Source organism: Taeniopygia guttata, chromosome 5, assembly GCF_048771995.1.
Source record: "Taeniopygia guttata chromosome 5, bTaeGut7.mat, whole genome shotgun sequence".
In the NCBI taxonomy this organism is placed as follows: domain Eukaryota; kingdom Metazoa; phylum Chordata; class Aves; order Passeriformes; family Estrildidae; genus Taeniopygia; species Taeniopygia guttata.
Window position 1 is genome coordinate 3,791,747 of NC_133030.1, and position 17,968 is coordinate 3,809,714.

A 17,968-nucleotide genomic window follows, 5' to 3' on the forward strand; every position below is an offset into this window, starting at 1 on the left:
GTTATGGATATCCTTTTATTTTAAAGGAATGGTCTTTTGTTGTTTTATTTTTTAAATTTTCAACTACAAAACAGATTCCTTACATTCTGCCATAAATAAAAACGAACAATAAGGCAGGACACTACATGAACAAACTGAGAACAACTGTTTTCCAGAAAATGTGAATTTAAAATGCTTCACAAGTATAAGCCATCCAGTTTTTAAAATAAAACTGTTGAAAACCCACAAGAGTTCAAGTGGTAGATGTGTACACCCTCGAAGAACAAAATACAGTTTTGACATTTTGCACTTTTGGTTTTGAAAACCGAGTTTTGTTCAGAGCACATTCTAAGGTTGTTCGGGCTGTTTTCAGATCAAGAACCATATGGGAGAAGAGGCACCACAGTAACAAAACCATGTTCAAGGATTTTTTTTGTTTGCTGCTGTCCCTTTTAAATGCTTGACTTTTAAGAGACTGATTCAATGCAAGTCTTTGTCTGTCACAGCAGAACTCCAAACTTGTTTCACCGGATTCTCTTTTGCTGTCGTGCTCTGTAAATGTCATGTACAGGGGGAACTACAGATCCTTTCTCCTCGTCGTCATCAGAATCCTCATGTGATCTCTTCACAGCCTTGTTGAGAATGGTGTTGTTTTCCACAGGTCCATTGCCTTCCACAGCTATTTCAGGCAGGCCGCCCGTGATTATCCGCACGGCTTCGTCAACAGCTTCAGACACAGACACAGAGCGGCTCAGTGGGGAACATCCGAGCCCTGGCAGTGACCAGCACCCCAGCAGGGACCCCCAGAAATCAGCACCCCAGCAGGGACCCCCACAGACACCCTGGGGACACCTCTGCAACATGAGACGCTTCTCCTGCCCTGTTCTACAAATGTGAAGCCTTGGCTGTCTGAAACTCTGAGCTGTGGTGAAGCCAATTAGAAAGGAAATGCTGCTGCTCCAGCTCCAGCCCTCCCTTTACACAGGAATTGAGGTCATTTGAGAGCTGCAATAAAACAGGAAGGCCTTTGGGAATCAGGGTAACTAGTTCATGATTCACCAGAAAGGCTGCAGAGCAGCTTCTGCTTCTCAGCAGAGGAAGCCTCAAAAATACCTGTATAATTTAAATAGATATTTTAGTTTCACTCAAAGAAATTAAATCCCACATTTCTTTCTCTATAATTTTTTTCCTTAAACTAACAAGGAGGGTGAAGAGTAGCATATTATTATCTGCTGTAGGATCTGTGCTGTTTCTCTGTTCCAGAACTCTCCTTCCCTTCTTTGCAGGAACTCAGAATGCACTGCCTGCAGCTCATGCCCAGGCACTGCAGCAATGTGCACTCAGAGCTATCTCTCACCATGCTGCAAGTTTTTAATTTCATGTTACAGCTGCAATGCTGCTGGAAATGCTGCCTTTAAAGGCTATTCTCAAAATCTTAATTTCTTTCTTTCAGCTGATACCACCAACATATTAACGAGCAGCTGGTGATTTGTAGTTTTTTGACTTTTTGTTACCTCCCTCCAGGTAAAAGTGCAAACATCTCTATGCAGATTCCAGCACAATCTCCTCTGCTCTTAAACACTAATTACACTCTGTAAATGAGGTCTGGGTTTTAGACAGCAATATCCATATGTAAACCCAAGTCTCATGCAGCCCTAGCACAGCCTCCAGAGAGGACAAGTAACTTACTGTCTGGCAGTTTGCATCTTCTGAATATCTCCATGAGCTCATCCACTTGAACAAAGGGACCCTGATTTGTTACCAAAAGGGGGAAAAAAAAGTTTAGAAGGTTATTTTTAATAGAGTGATACACACTGTGGTTCTATCATTACAGAATGTCTTCCACAGCTTTCTGAAATGTTCAGAGTTCTTTAAAACAAACCTGAAAACAAATAGGAGGTGGCAGGAGCTTCATGAGAACTACAGCTGCTGGTGGAACAGGAAATACCCCGCCTGGGACAGGATGTAAACCTGGAGCTGTGGGGAGAAAAGCTGGGTGAAGCCAATGCAAGACAGCTGGACCAGAGCTGCTTTTGCACTGCGTTGTTATTTGCTACAAATAATTAGTACCCTGTCCCTTTTGCCTCTACTAATTCCATATTGTTCACTCAGCCATCTGCTCTGTGATGTGTGTAACAGCTTATTTCCATTTACCATACCCCAAACTCCTTGTACTTATTTCTATGTGACCTTGGCATTAATTAAAACACACATGCCTTTAGCAAGCCAGTGAAATGACAGCCTAAGACTTAAGTACAGGTTTAGATGACTGAGGAGGAGGAAAGTACAGGTTTAGATGACTGATTAGGCTGGCTGAACAGCCGGGTTCCTAACTCGCCACAGGTGAAACACAACCACTTCCCAAAGCCTGACTTACGTGCTAAGTGTCTTGGCTGAAATGGAATCATCTGCTGGGTGTCTGGTTTGGGATATTCAGGCTTCCTGTCTACTTCATCCTTGAGAACAGGCACGATGGAAGGTGCAACCACAGGGTCTGGAATTATTGCTGCTAGCTTGGCACGGGAGACATCCTGTGAAAGCCAATTAGAGAGTGCTGAACTTGGCAGGATCACATGGCTTGCTTCAATTACAGAACAAAACCTTGCTCTGCACCAGTCGCTTATTCTCACTTTGTCTGCATTCTCATTTCAGATGGCCTCTTACCAGACCATCTGGGCAAAACTTGCATGGTTTCATTAAAGATTTCAATCCTACAGCGACCCAATGGAATGGAATGGAAACACTTGTTTCTGTTACTCAATGGGTGTTTGTCATTTTTGAGCGGCTCCTTTTTTAGGTTAAGAGGATTTAGGTGAACAGGTGCAGACCACTAGGCCTTCACAACTATCATTTCTCCCTCATTTCACTCCCTAGATTGCTTTAGCTGGAAAAGAAGTAAAGCATAAGGCAGTCAGCAGGCATGCAAAGCATCACTTCAAACAGGATTATGTTTTGGCATGTTCCAAGCAGCAGGAATCAGCCCCAGGGCTGCACCATCTTAGGTACACACTGCCCTGCATGCACTTAGCAAAATGTACTTGTTTGTAAGCTCACATTCAACTTCAAAATAACTTTGCCCCCACTGCATTCAAAGAAAAGTATTCAGTGGCTCAATGTGAATCTGATTTCCACCTGTCGGATTATTTTACAGCTCTGTGGTGGTCAACAATTCAGCTGCTTTGTTAACTTTGATAGCATCTGTATTTTTCATAAATTATTTGTCTGTGGAAGAAGTAAGTGGGGAGTTGAGGCACTATTTTAGAGACATGGATTGAGGGTTCTCTTCCTGTCCATGCAAAAGGTAATCAGTTGTTTCTTCTCTGGCAGCCTTAAAAAAATGTAATGTTCTGTTCTAATGATTCTCCAAAATAACAGAGATAGTAAAAATACATGTAGTTAGAAACAAAACAGGAGACAACCAGATAAGGGGTTGGCCTAGACATTGAACTCCACATGGCAGCACCAAGGCACCTGAGCCCTAAGAAACAACTGAAAAAAGAGGCAGCCACTGATCCCTGTCAGGAGCTTTCCTCAGCCATTCCCAACAAACATTGGGACTGCAGCATGTGGGGTTTGATGCAGTTCCCAGTGAAGCCAAGGAAGCTTTGCCACCTCAAAGCAGGAGGACAGCCAGCCATATTTCATACAGATGACCTGATCCTACAAATTTCCCAGAGTTGTGGTTCTTGAAGGAGCTCAGATGTGGAGGCCTGTAGCTGCATGGTGATGGCATTAACACATCAGCCTTTCCATGGGAAGACAAGAGGTAACCAGGAATACCCAAAGTTGCAGCTGAAAAGTTACTGATGGTCCTGGCTCCTTTCTGCCCTTGGCCCCTGGCACTTTGCTGCCCAATGAGACCAGGAGGAGGAGGAGGAGGAAGAGCAGGAGGAAGAGGCCTGTTTTGCCTGCTTTTCTAGCAAAGGGAAGGACTGTAAGGCAAATTCTAAACAAGGAATTGCCCAAGATTCCTAGGGCTGAAAAGAACAACAGTGAACTGTTCTTACCCTCTTACCTTATAACCAAGGGCCTTCAGCTCGCTGGCAGAGCAAGGGTACAGATCCATGAACTTGTACCTGTCCACCAGCAGAGCTGTTTCTTTGCCCTCATATTCTTCCTTGAAGGCTGTAAACCTCCGTTTTTCCACTTTCAGGATGCTGGCCAGATCCCCAATGTTACTTTCAAAGGCTAAAAACCGAGCCCAGATTTCCCTGGAACAGAACAAGGACACTGAGAGTTACTGAAGGAGGAAGGATTACTGAGCACAACCCAGTAAAAAACACACAAGAGGACAGACCCAGACGAGTCTGGAGGGCCATTGCTGTTATTTATTTTAGGTGCATCTAAAATAGGCATTGCCCTCCCAGTGCCTTCTGTATTTCTCTAAGAGCTTTCAGTCTGGTGGACTGCAAAGGAATTTGTTACAGAAAGGAAAGGATTTCTGGTGTCAAGGACTTCAGCATTTGAGGTGAGCTTTTATCAAACACTCTGCTCATCCTGTGCACACAGCTTCACTCTGATGTTGATATGGGAAGGACTTTTTACCAAGCATTATGATCTAGTTCCTCTGCACAGACCAGCATATTCTAACTGGCAAGAACACAACAGGCAGCGCTTCAGAATTTTATACAGCCCAAAATATATATAGCTAGTGCTAATTTCTCCATGGAAAATCTCATACATAACGTAAGCAGTATCTGACCATGTTTCTCATCTTGATTCAACTTTCATTCTGGCTTTGGAGTTCACCTTTGAAGAAGATTCAGCTTTTAAGTTCTCGTGCTTTGTCACTTTTAAATTTGGCATAAAAATATTTCTCACAAAAGATCAGAACTGAAGTGCAGAATGAATGTGCACAGCAGTGCTGTATTTGATTCCTTAGTTTTGATGCTTTTGTCTACCAGAATAATGGTGAAGTGAACCCTCAGACTGCAAGGCTTTGGTGAGCATTTTTTTTGAGAAGGAAACTTAAAAAGTAGCAACGAAAATATGGCAGTAAACAGTTAATCCAAGTCCTTTCTGGTTCTTTCCTTGTTTGTAAGCTCACATTTTATTTTTATGGCTGGGAGATGCTCAGCACCCTCCTCAACAAATTCCTGATTCAACTTCTCAGCTCAGACCACTGAATCCTTACTGTACAGGAGGATTTTGCACTCCATCCTCAACAATCCTGCATTAGTGAGGTTCTAAAGTCAATAAATTAATGAATTTCACTAGAAATGGGATAAGGACTTTTCCAAATCTGTCACAGTTGTTGCTATTTTGGACAGCATGAAGAGGGGAAGGAACATCTGTACCTAATTTTGTCCTGCTGTTCATGTTTCTAATTTCTATGGGATATTTATTGTTGAAAGGGGTTATGTATCTTTTCCAGTGCAGTGAAACTGCTTTTGCAGACGTACCCAGATTTCTCAGGTGGAAGGCTCCCTGAAGTTAAAACACGTTCAAACAAAACTCTTGTATTGTTGTCCTCTTTAAAAATAGAAAGAAAAAAAAAATCACACTGAGTAAAATATATTAAAGACAAGTTAAATGATGTCCATTCAAAGAGATGTGTACATTGAATTAAGCATAAGGCTGACTTTCATGGATTTGAATTTCAGTAACTACAAAGAGATCTGAGTTCCCACATAAAACTTTCCTGATGTTAAATTCCAATGTGAATTTGTTCTTTGGAAGTCTGTTTTTATTGACAGTGACAAATTGATCCTACTACAGGTTCTTTTATAACAGCACAGCTACTGCTTGGCATCACTTCAGGATTTCTGGAGGTTTTATCCATTTTCTTTAATTATCTCAATAGCACATGTTGGTAAATTTAAATTTGGCCTTTTGATTCATTATTTCCCTTTTAAATCAGGGCAATATTAATATGCTTGTATAGTCCTCAGAAGTCCTCCCAAAATTATTAGACCTGGTTCCCAGCAAGAAGTCAGTCTTTGCACATTGCCAGCTGGGGAAATGGAGAGGTTGCTGGGTTTGTTCCTAAAACTGCCAACTCCTGCCCTGTGCACTGCACCACCTCCAACACTCACAGGTCAGAGATCAGTTCTCCTGGCTTCCAGTTCTGATGGGTTATTAAAATAGACCAATAAACTACTGAGATCTAAGACAATTTTTTCTCATGGCAACTTACAGAAAGGTATTGTTAATATTTACGTAGACCCACAATAACTTAAAGCAAAATTAAATATACTCTAACTTGGATAAAATCTCTCACTTTACAACTGACAGGAGAAAAAACCCTCAGAATCTTTAAACTCCCAGTGCCTGAAAAACGCAGGTACTGCAGTCTGACAGGAGAGGAATGGTGCCTGGTGCTGCAAAATCCACACAGCAGCTTGGGCTTCCTTTTTAAGAGGGCCATTCAGCCCCTGCCTCGGGGAATCCAGCCAGAGCCCTTCCACCACCAGCTCCACCTCCTGCTCGGGTCTCCCCAGCCTCTGTGTCCTGCTCTCTCCATTGCAGCTCCCCAGCACCTTCCAGGCATGACTGACGTGCCCAGTATTGATTTTACATCTTGCTCATCTCATCTGCTTGGGGAGAATGAGTTTAAATTCATTCTAGTCAGGACCAGCTAATCTCTCACTCCTCTCATGCTGACTGCAAACTCCTTTAGACCTTTTTAAATTCCTCAGTGTACTTCCCACTGTTCACAGCAGCTGCTGTGAAACTCCTGCACTGCCAGTGAGTTACAATTTGGAAAGTTCACTGTCCTCCTTTCAGCAGAATCAAGATTTCATGTCACCATGACTTCTGGAGCTTCAGTTTGGACAAACCAGCAGGTTTTGTGTTCAGATTAACTGCTGAGCTTCATGAAGAATTTAAATACCAAGAACTTGGCCTGGAGCTAAACTCACAGAGTAATGCTTCATTAGACCTCTCAAAGCTTAAAGCTTACCATTAAGGTGGGAAAGGTAGTCGATATATGCCAGTACATATTCTGGAATGTCCCCATATTTTTTCAGCCCTAGCTCAAAAATCTTAAAGGCCACAGACTTATCCTGCAAACATTGGGGGGGAAAAAAAAGAGTTATTAGCTTCAGTGAGCTGTGCACCCTCCTGCCACTTTTTTAGGATCAGGGTGAGCACCTGTGGTTACCTTACTACAATAATACTCCATTAAAGCTGCAGTAACATAGACATGGTGGCGGGTCCGGGCATCCTCTCTCGCTTTCTTAAATATCGTCCTTCCGGATTTAATGCCTTCTGCTCGCCTTGCAAATTTCATGTACTGGATATAAACCTGAGGTGCACATTAACATTTAAATAGCATCAGTGCTAACAAAGAACACCAGGATATCATTAAGTTTTTTACTATGTCTGAAGCAACCATGACTCACAAAATAGAGCAAATGAATCCTAATAGGAACAAGGCTGTCATGTGCCTCTGCGCTGTTTTGCTTTAAATACCGAGGCAAACCTTTTTATAGATTTCTTTTTTAAATAAAAAGTGGAATACACCTAAGACTGATCCCATGAAAAGACAGTAGTTAATACCCAGATTTTTCAAGGGAGGGGAGGGAAGGAGATGAATGTAATTTACATTAGCTGGTGCCTTCAGAGAACTCAAGGCTTGTTGTAAAAGTGGTAACTTCCCAATAAAGTTAAGATATCCATAAAGCCAAGGAACAGCCAAAAGACCTGATGAAGCATTTTACTGTACATTATACAATCCAAGATACAAATCCTCCTGCCTGCAAGTATTTATACCTGATCAAGGAAATAATGAATGTGTGAATTCAGCAGCCAATTTGTGACTTGCATTTCTTTGGGAGTCAACTCTCCTTCACTCTGAATTAGATCACAAATAGCAGCATTCCTTAGCAGGAGGAACTCGTACGTGGTTTCCCATAAAATGTGCCTTTGGGAAGCATCAGGATGTGTCTCTAAAGAATGGCAAGTGTCAGTAAATGGATATCTCTCCTCTGACACTGACCTGTTGTTTAGTGTTAGGCTTCACACCTTCTTTTGCCTCCTCATGCTTTGTTGTGTCTGTTTATAATAAACTAAACAACCTTTTGAGGGCAGGTTACTTCTGACACCACTGCTTCAGCACCACCAGAGTTGGCACATGGACAGTGCTTACTGCAGCACAGGTACAGCAACACTCTGATATCTACATGGTGCATTGCAGATTTATTTGCAAACTACATGGCCACAGCATGGTTGTGAAATATTTTATATTTTTTATCTTCCTTACTTGCTGTAAAAGACTGTGTGAAAGAGACAGAGGAGGAAAGTGCACACGCCTTTGCGTATTTCAATGGATTGAAGGCTGCAATTCTGCCACCTCACTACTCCACCTGCTCCACCACCCCTGTGACCCAAGGAATCCTGTAAGTGCTTCCCCACTCTGTGCATGCACTGGGTGACAATCCCTGGGGATGTGGAGGCAGCAAGGATGATCTCACCAGCGTGGGGTCGATGTCCTCGATGGCCAGGAGCCGGTTGTAGATGCTGTGCACTTTCTCGTACTTCATCCGGCTCTGCGGGAAAGCAAACACAGACTGCTCAGTAACTCCCTTCAGATCATCTCCTACAATACAAAACTCAAGCTGAAGACAAAACTAGAATTTTCCTGTTCCCATTTTTCCCTGGCTGAATACTGTGTATGTCAGTCCCTTTAGTCAGATATGTATTCTGTCTCACGCAGACATTTTTTACTTCCCACATTAATTGCCCACTGAGGGTTACCTACGTGCTTTTCAGGAGTCTCTGAAGTCTTTTTCTAATGTAGTAATACTGCAGCAGAACTGCAATTGGAGGTGTTTGGAATATGAAAACTGCATCATATACCTCTGTCTAAAAGCAATGTGCAGATAGGTAGGAAAACCTTCTTAACTCTCCGACCTACACATTTTAAATAGTCCATTCTGTTCCCTGCCAGCTGCAGCCCTCCAGGCTGTATTCTGCAGCCTTGAAAAAACAGGACACAGCATACAGGAGGCTGCACTGAAAACCAAAGAAGGATTTTTCTTTTAAAGGCAAAGGCTTTTTTTACCCACTCTGTTGTCCTGAAGTTCTTCCTGGAAAGATTCTTTCATGATAAAATAAGTGGGCAAACTATACCCCACAGTGGACTCCAGAGTCCTCATCTGACCAATGGAAAACAGCCTTTATTCCTGGTGGAACAAACACCACTGGGGCACTGCTCCTTGTGGAGGCTGCACAGTGAGATAGTGGCCTAGGGAAAGAGATTTCTCTAGAGACCTGCAGCAAAGGTGCCTCCCATCTTCTGTCACAGCTGTGCCAACAAAAACATCACCTCCCCAGGAATCACCCAGGAAAGGTGCCCTTTATGCCCATTTTAAAAGTGAAGAAGCTGATGCTCTGGGAAATGGAAATTTGTAAGCATTTCACTCTTACAACAATTTCAGAAATATAGTCAATATTGAAATGGAAAGACAGTGGATTTTCACAGCTCATACTATGGGCTTTTCCTCTCCATTTTGTCACTCCATCTCAGGAGAATAAGGCTAGAAGAATCAGTAAATTAATTCTACAGAATTTGTTGTACTCAGTATGTTTCAAATAAATGACAGTATTAATGGGAGATGTATTTGGATTTTAATGTCAGTACATCACTATTTTTGCTCACCTCTTCATAATCTGCATATGCAAAATAAAGAAGCATATTCTTCTTTAATAAAGTGCTGATCGCTCTTTCATAAATATTAGCAGCCTCATCACTGAAAAGCTTAGCATTGTTCATGTCCTGTTATAAAATAATAATATAATTGTTCAGCATCTGTGACAACAAAGGCCAACTTATGGAATATCTTCTGTGTGTGACAAGCCCCAGTGAATTTCCATTCAGTGCTCCAACAAAGAGACAATCATCTCCCCAGTACCTAAGGAATCACAAAATCAGGCCCAAAAAATCCCCCATGCCTAAAACTGGTCAAGATTGAAACAATTTTTCACAATTCTTATCTAAAATGCAGACATGTTTTATTTCTTAAAATTTTTAATTTCCCAACTGGAAAATTCTGAACATGTCACAACTATTTTTCACACCCTCCTCCTTGATTCTGAGAAAAAACTGACAGTACACCATGTCAGAGCAAGGAAATAAGAGAAAGCCAGTGGCAAGCTGCTTACCCCTTTCTCAGCCAGCAGCTTGCTGGACTGCTCGAGGTACTGAGCTGCTTCATACCAGATGTCTGGGTGATGGCCCAGCACCAGGAGACACTGCTCATAGGCAAACATCACTGTGGGCAAAACACGAGAGAAACACTCCTTGGAAATGATACCACCATTGTACAACCCAAGTATGGAATGCAAAATTCATCAAATGAATCAGACAACATCAACACTAATTGACTTTGAATACAATGGTCACTGCTGCAGTTCTTTTATATTGCCAGGAACTTTATGAACCACAAGCAGCAGCTAAAACCTGCCTTGTCCACAGAGGAACAAGCAGAGCTCACCAAAAATCAGCCATGAAATCAGGCTCCAATCTACTGCTTCCTGACCTGCACTGGAGGTTCAGTGCCACGCAACTATAGCACTGTCTCCCAAAATGCATTTCTTATTTTCAGCTTGGCTTTAGCAAAATCTAGATTTTAGTTTTTTTAATAAAAAACCACCCACACAATTCAAGAAACTCAATCAACTTCTACTCCAGCACGATCCCTGAGCACCAAATCATGTCAGGACTTCTGCTGGAGCTGAGAAATACAATTCTCTATGCCCTAGAGACATCTGATTACCTCTTTTTGTAATGAGAGTTTGGTCTTCTGTTCGTAGAGGGTTGCTCTTTTCCCACTGGATGTACTTTTTCCACATGTCCACCTGCTGAGCCTCCTGGGGGGTGTTTTGTGGGGGCACGGAGGGAGCGTTGCGGTCCAGGCCCTTCATCACCGTCTCGTACTCCTGAAACAGAAGCAATGCTCTGAAGAGTAGTTTAAACACATTGAACACTTACTTCAGCTTATGCTTTCTAAAACAAATGGAAATATTTTAGCATACCAGCCTTCTTAGTCTGTACATACTTTTATTTGGTGTAAGAACCAAGTTTAATGCTGCTTCATGGAATTAAATAGAACAAAGAAAAGTCAACGGAAGGTTGTACCTTTGCCACACGTCGTGCATTCATATAATCTCTACTCCTGTCCTCAATCATCTTCTTGGCTAAGTGAATATTGATGCCCTGGAGAAGGATGAAAAAAGGAATTGGGAATGTGCAATTTCCCTTTGGACATACTGAATCTTATTTTATCCAGGAAAGAGTTTGAAAAGGGATGCAAAAGTGAGCAAGGACAAAGTTATTGTAAAATACCAATCTCAAAGTATTTATTTCACCTAATAAATATATGGGCAAGAACTTATATCAGAGGATAAAGTCACGACTAGAATTCAAGTGACCTGAAGCACCTCAGCTTATTTTTAATCACTTTCAAAAATACAATGAACTTCACAAGAACTGCTGTGGGTGAAAGTGGGAAGAACGTACTTGTGATTTACAATTTTGCTCTTAAATGATGGCCAGTGACAGCTCCCTGACTGAGAGCACATGAGCAATTTGATTTTCCTGTATGAGAAGTACCAGAGACTGACCCCCAGGCTCAGAGCTCTGCCTTCTCCCCTGTTCCTGAAGGGACTGACAGCTCTTAGAAGAAGTTCCATGCAACTCACGCCCTGCCACAGGTGTGCCTTTGTCAGCAGGGGCCTGAGATGTGTCAGCACTGCCTGACACCCTCCAGGACTGCACACACGTGCAGAGAGCTCTGCTGTGCTGCTCTGCAAGAGCAGCAGAGGCTGGGGGCAGCCAGGCCCTGGGCACAAGGCTCTGGCAAGAACAAACCCTCAAAGAACTGCTCTCAGGCAGGAAAAGCAGCCTGCTAGCAGGCTGTTGCCTGTGTCTAGGTGGATTTTGCTGGTGTGGTTGCCAAGACTTTGCAGAAGATGTGCACAGCTTTCAGTCCAAGTCCAAGAGGCACCTGAGCTGGGAAGCAAAGGAAGCTTTGCCCTCACTACAGAAGCAAAGGCAGTGTCTGGGATAGCAAACTGGGCCATGTGTCACACAAACCCAGCAATGCCCCAGTTAACCCAGCACCAGGCTGAGGATACAGCAGCACTCTCCCAGAATGCACTCCCAGCTCAGCAGCCATGCAGGTTTGTGAGCCAGACTGTCACTTTGTCACGGAGCCATGTCTCCCTAAAAGCTCTACCACTTTTGACCACTTAGTTAATTAAAGACTGGTGATTGACAGGTTGGTATTGTTACCTGGTGGCCACAGCTGAGCTAAAAAGCTTGAATTACAGCAAATGGCCATTAACTTTCCATACTGAGACCTGCATGAAGTCTCTGTGCTGTTGGGCTGCTGACATGGGGAATCTCCTCCCCCTCAAAGAGCCCTTCTGGTGAGGAGCACTTATTTCCCTGTGCCAGGACACTCGTGAGCAGCAGCCCTGTCCCTGAGGCCAGAGCAGCCAGAACAGGACAGACAGAGCCCTGTGCCCAAGCTCAGCACTGGTTCTCAGCTTCCAGCAGCTCAAACAGCCTGAGGGACAGCCTGGAGTTCCAGGTGTCAGCCAGAGCTGCCCCAGCTGGAAACTGGGCAGCCTCCCTGTGTCTAATGAAAGCAGGAGGAACCAGCAGTGAGAGCCTTTGCTTGCTGTGTGGGAGCAGAAGGGGTGGTTTATGGGGAAGTGGTGTTGGGGATTTTCCTACACTGGAGAAGGTGTGTCCTGGGCATCCTCCCTGGTGACAGCAGTGGTGTCCCCAAACACCTGTGGGGCAATGAGCTGTCATGGTACATGCTTGTGGCTGGGATGCCGGGAGTTCTTCCACCCAGAGGTTCTCCCAGCAGCTAAGCCAAGCTCACAACTTGCATTATTAGCAACAAGGGAACAGGAACTGGCCCTTCTTTGCTGCTCAGGGCACAGTGACCCACAGCAACCATGCCAGTGCTGTATGATCATCCTTGCTGAGCACCAGGGCATCCACATCAGCCTTGCAGTCACGCTGCTGCTGACTGGGGCTGGTTTGTCACCAGCTGTGCTTGAAAATACACTCTAAAGTTGCAGCTACAAACTGGCCAGAAATGCAGTGAGCTGAGCTGGTGCTGGCTGAAGGCAGTGTGAGAGCAGACTCACCTGGAGGGCTGCTGGAATGGCTTCAGGTGAGGGATGGTGAGGAGCACTTTCAAGCACTGAGACCTTGTAACTTAATGGAGGAAGTGGAGGAAGTCCAAACCATCCCAGCTGAATGCCATTTGACTCTAAGTGAAAGGAGGGGAGTGCCTCCTTGGGGACACAAGTCCTTACTGCCAGCTGAGCTGCTCCAGCTCCACCACTGAGGACAGTAATGCCTGTCTCACTCACTCACTCACTCACTCACTCACTCACTCACCCACCCACCCACCCACCCACCCACCCACCCACCAGCAATTCCACTGGACCAGCTGGGAAATGGGACAGTCAAATGTATCTCATGGAGGGTCTTTGAAAGGAATTAAAAAATCACTCGGGTACCTGTAGAGTTTTGCCGCAGGAGTTGCTACATACTGCACACAAAAATGTGTTTATACTGCTGGTCATCTCTTTTCTACACACATGTTTAGTGGGTATAGCTTGGGCACCACACTGAATTACAGGATAATTATTTCCTGCTGAATGTCACAAAGAATCAGTTATTGGTTACCTCTTCATATTTGTTATAATCTCTCCAGAGCTGCTCTATGTTTATCATGGGGTTGACACAACCACGCTGGTAAACCCTACGGACAGCTGTGATCCTCTGGTTTTCTGCATAAGATCCTACTGCTTCTCTAAACAGTGGGGAGAGAGAGCAACGTCAGCTATGACAGGTCACAACTGGCAGGAACATCAGCATTGCATTAACTGAGCTTTAAAAAAGTTAATTTTCAGGTACTTACACGCCTTTCAAAAAATTGATGTAATCCACCCAGATCTAGGTGAGAAAAAATATTACATATAGTGAAACCAATGGTTAGCTGTACTTGTCATAAAGTTAGAAATAAAATGTGTTTTGATTAAGAAAACATACCTGGTATGACATGATTTCCATGCCAATCTTATCCAGAGCAAAATCATATGCCTGAGCCATTTTTTCTCTGAGGAAAAGAATCACAAAGACCATAAAGCAAGTGTTTAGTATTTTAAAAATTCTTTATTTAAGAGTATTGTTTTGTGCAGCAAATTCTAACCAAATATCAAGGAATGAGAAATATCATTCAACACCTGAGAGCAAAAATTGGTATTCAGATAGCTTTAAATTCCTTATTCAGATTCTGTTGGGGTTTTAGTTGTTTGTTTTATTCAAGAATTATTTAAATCCACTGGTGGTAATCCAGCATTTTAACAGTTCCTGGCCCACCCCAAGGCATTGGAAATCCACGAATATGACATGAAGTTGAGAAGAAACCATCTGCTCTCCGCATCTTCTCAGCTGACAGATGCACCCATGGTTTCTTATTTTTTCCCCTCAGAGTTCCCCAAACCTTTCTGTAATTCTCCAGGAACCCCAAAAGGCTGGGACAATTAGGTGTAGCTCCCTTGTGTGGAAACTGCCCAGAATACTTCACATGATTTCTTATTTCCAAGTATTTTCCCTCAAATTTAAAATGTTTACAGAACTTCCTTGGCTAAGTTTCAGTGAAAGCTGTTTTTCCTCTCCCCAACTTTTCTCCCAGTTTCCTTTATACAAACACACTTCAGTAACTTATTGCCTCCTTGACCACATTAACAGGAGAAACAGAGGAAAGGCAAACTGAAACTGTCACTTCTAAAATTGTTTCAAAAAGTCGTGTAAAAATAAATTAAAACCTCTTGCTTATTTTCTCTGTTAATGCATTCCTCATTTTGCCAATTACAGTGCAAAGAAATTATGGTGGGCTGGGGAAGAGACAGTTTATAAATGCTATAAGTCACTGGTGTTTTTTGAAACTCAACCCACAGGAATATAAACAAGTAAAATGTAATAACTGAAAAGGGATGAAGACTAACATACCCCAAACTCTGACACCCTAAATTTTATGACATTTTTTAATGCATTCCAAAACTTCCTACAATTCCTGAACTCTTTACTGCTACTGGTCTCAGCTGGAACCAGTGTTAAATTTAGTGGAGACTAAACGGGACACTGAGGGCAAGGACAGAGAGGAAGAAATGTTTTCCAGGTTTTTCAGGTTTTTGGTTCAAGCACCAATCCCATCTGCAGGGAACTGGTATTGATACACCAGCTCCTCCACTGCTCTTATCCCATCCTGTTAGAGGAGTCCAGATTAAGGAACCAATTTTACCCAGCAAGCTCAATTAGAGAGACGTCATTGTTTCCTAAATGCAGATTATATATTAACCCCCGAGAGAAAATCCCCAGATAGATTTGTCACCCAGATTCCTCCCCATCCCCTGGTCAAAAATCAAGAAGAGATTCACCATAAAACTAGAATAATTCAGAGCAACTCTGGGAACTTACTTGTAACTAGGTAGCTTCCCCTTGGTTTCTCGTACATAGGAAAGGTAACATTTCCATAAATCAATGTGCAAAACCTTCATAAGGCAGCGCTGAAATAACTGTTTAATACATCAAGAAGATGTGATCAGGATTCCAGACACAGAAATTAGGTTTCTACTTTTAAAGCTATACAAAATGAATTTAAACAACCCTTCTAATTATGATTGAGATTTATAAGAAAGAATAAGTTAAACTACTCATTCTTTTTTTTAAAGCAGCTCCATGCTATGCAAGGGAACTGGAGAGAATTAAGCAGAGAAACCCCCTGCACACTTCACTGATCAGAACTTGGCAGCAACAAGTCAACTTTAATGCTACTTTTTATCTGTGTTTCATATTCAATGACAGCTACAGCGTTTTTCAATTTGATTTAGCCCAATCACAAGGTACTTGTTCTTGCTATAGAGATATATTACATATATGAATATGACTCACCTTTTCCACTTTGTCATAATTTTTTGCTTTAATCTACAGGGAAGCAGAAAAAAAAAACAAATCACTTAAGAAACTATTTTAGAATAGTAGGAATATATTCTTCATACAGTACTATAGCATTCCAGTTTGTATTTTGCCTAAACTAATTACACCAAAACACCATGTAATGTTCCAAAAATATAATTAAACATACAAAAGTCATGTACTTTGCCGCAAAATTAGCAGCTTTTTTATTTTTATTTTTAATTCTTCAATTCCAAAATGTAGGTACCAGCAAATTTGCTTTGTGGTTTGAACATCCAGACTTAGCCTTTTATTTCAAGGAACCTGATGCATTCAGTGCAGATATAGATTTAGGTACCAGAGCTTCTAGACTAAGATTTAGTAAATTAAGGGTAAAATACTGTATTTACAAAATTACTAGGCTAATAAATGTATTATACTTGAGTATTCATTACTCAAATTGCACTTTGCTCCAATCTGCTGATGCTGAATAAGGGAATAGTACCCATGGAGAACCTGTTTTTCCACAGCTGCCCCAGCCCTGGTGCTCCCTGGAGGAGGGACTCACAAGCCAGCAGCACTTTCATTCATTCAGACACACCCCACAAGGGCAGGGGGTGAAATTCAGCCCCCAGCTAACAGGCTGCTTTTCAGACAGGACAAAGGAAAGACTGATGAGGAGGGCAGAGTGGCATCCTGCATGGATTTGTTAGCTCCAGCTATGGCAGCAGGCTAGGAAATCTCTACAGACACATCCTGATGACACAAGGAGAGTCAACAATAACCTTAACAGACGCCTTGAAATAAAGTGCCTTTAATGAAATAAGGATTTGTTATGCTGTGTTGCATTTTTGTAAAGCATCCAACTCCCCTTTTAAATCTCACTGCTCTTTGTTCACTTAGAGCATTCCCAGCCTTTATTGTGGTGTGAAACACAAGCACCTCTCCATCTCCCCGAGGTGTAGGCAGCAAACAGCACCCTTTGCACCGGGGATTAATGATTTCAGTTTATATCATTCCCACTCTAGAGCACAGCAGAATTTTTAATGGAAGCATCAGGAGACAGGGACTGCAGGAGATCTAAAATAAGAACACCCCGCCCCCTGTTCCCTGAGCATCTCTACTTCTGCAACACCCCGGGCCTGAGAGGCTCAAAGGAGCCATCCCCATCTCTCCCACTCCTGAAAAAGATCAGTTAAAAATAAAAGAACTGAAATAATATTGGAAAAACAACTTTATTGGCACACAAGGAAGGCTGGACCCTTGTGTCTGTACCACACTTGAACTGGAGTGGTATCCCACCCAGGCTGAAAGGATTCCACACAATCCAGGATGGCAGGAAGGTAAATTAAACCTCATTGTGTCTTGCAGAGTCCCAAAAAAAACTTCATCCTTCTTCTCCCACTCCCTGAAATCTCCTGCTACCCTTGGCTGAGTGAAAAAGAACAAATGAATCTCGGTTTCTATGCCATAGCACACAGGACAGCTGCTTGCACCTTCTTTCCCTTGTACTTAATTTAAGTGAAACCTTCAACAAGATATGCAAGATTAATTTTCTTCTTTAAACAGAGTGAGATAGGAGATAGCATGAATTCGCTTGTGAAAATTAAATAATTAATTCATGGCTCTGCCACTGACAAAAGGCATCATCCTCTTATTATTCAGTAACAAGATGAAAAATAATTTTTAAGAGCTCAGAAGGAAAAGCTGTAAGCAGACAGGGCAGAAAATGAGTTTGCCTCCCAGGTGCAGCCAGGTAAAACAGTGTCAGCAAGTTTAGTAGCTCCTGGCAGCACTGTCACCAGGCAACATCAAAGGATGGAGCACAAGGAATACGTATCAATTAGACTGCTTGCACTTCCCAGGACCAAAGACCTTGAAAAGAAAATTACTTTGCTAAGAAAAGGAGGTATATTCTTTATTTGCATGGGTTATGACTCAAAGCAAAATATTTGCTATGTGATTATCATATATATGAAAAGCTGCTGACCACATCTGGACTTCACATCAGCATTCCATATTTGGTAAATGCACACAAGGGGTTTGGTATCTAAAAATTCA

General features: G+C 42.6%; 1 protein-coding gene across 1 annotated transcript in view; it reads right to left on the bottom strand.

Moving 5' to 3' along the window:
- Position 1: 1 nt before the first annotated feature.
- CSTF3 (cleavage stimulation factor subunit 3) overlaps positions 2 to 17,968 on the bottom strand; it is a 48,092-nt gene continuing 30,125 nt past the window's right edge. The window contains exons 4-21 of the mRNA XM_002196053.5: positions 15,905 to 15,937; positions 15,431 to 15,528; positions 14,000 to 14,066; positions 13,869 to 13,903; positions 13,634 to 13,760; positions 11,060 to 11,137; positions 10,698 to 10,860; positions 10,084 to 10,193; positions 9,581 to 9,697; positions 8,394 to 8,468; positions 7,082 to 7,225; positions 6,881 to 6,983; positions 5,382 to 5,451; positions 3,995 to 4,190; positions 2,357 to 2,510; positions 1,862 to 1,956; positions 1,669 to 1,729; positions 2 to 706 (exon numbers count right to left, since the gene is read on the bottom strand). Coding sequence (XP_002196089.1) covers positions 504 to 706; positions 1,669 to 1,729; positions 1,862 to 1,956; positions 2,357 to 2,510; positions 3,995 to 4,190; positions 5,382 to 5,451; positions 6,881 to 6,983; positions 7,082 to 7,225; positions 8,394 to 8,468; positions 9,581 to 9,697; positions 10,084 to 10,193; positions 10,698 to 10,860; positions 11,060 to 11,137; positions 13,634 to 13,760; positions 13,869 to 13,903; positions 14,000 to 14,066; positions 15,431 to 15,528; positions 15,905 to 15,937 — 1,929 coding nt within the window. The 3' untranslated portion in view covers positions 2 to 503. The remainder of the gene's footprint in view (positions 707 to 1,668; positions 1,730 to 1,861; positions 1,957 to 2,356; positions 2,511 to 3,994; positions 4,191 to 5,381; positions 5,452 to 6,880; positions 6,984 to 7,081; positions 7,226 to 8,393; positions 8,469 to 9,580; positions 9,698 to 10,083; positions 10,194 to 10,697; positions 10,861 to 11,059; positions 11,138 to 13,633; positions 13,761 to 13,868; positions 13,904 to 13,999; positions 14,067 to 15,430; positions 15,529 to 15,904; positions 15,938 to 17,968) is intronic.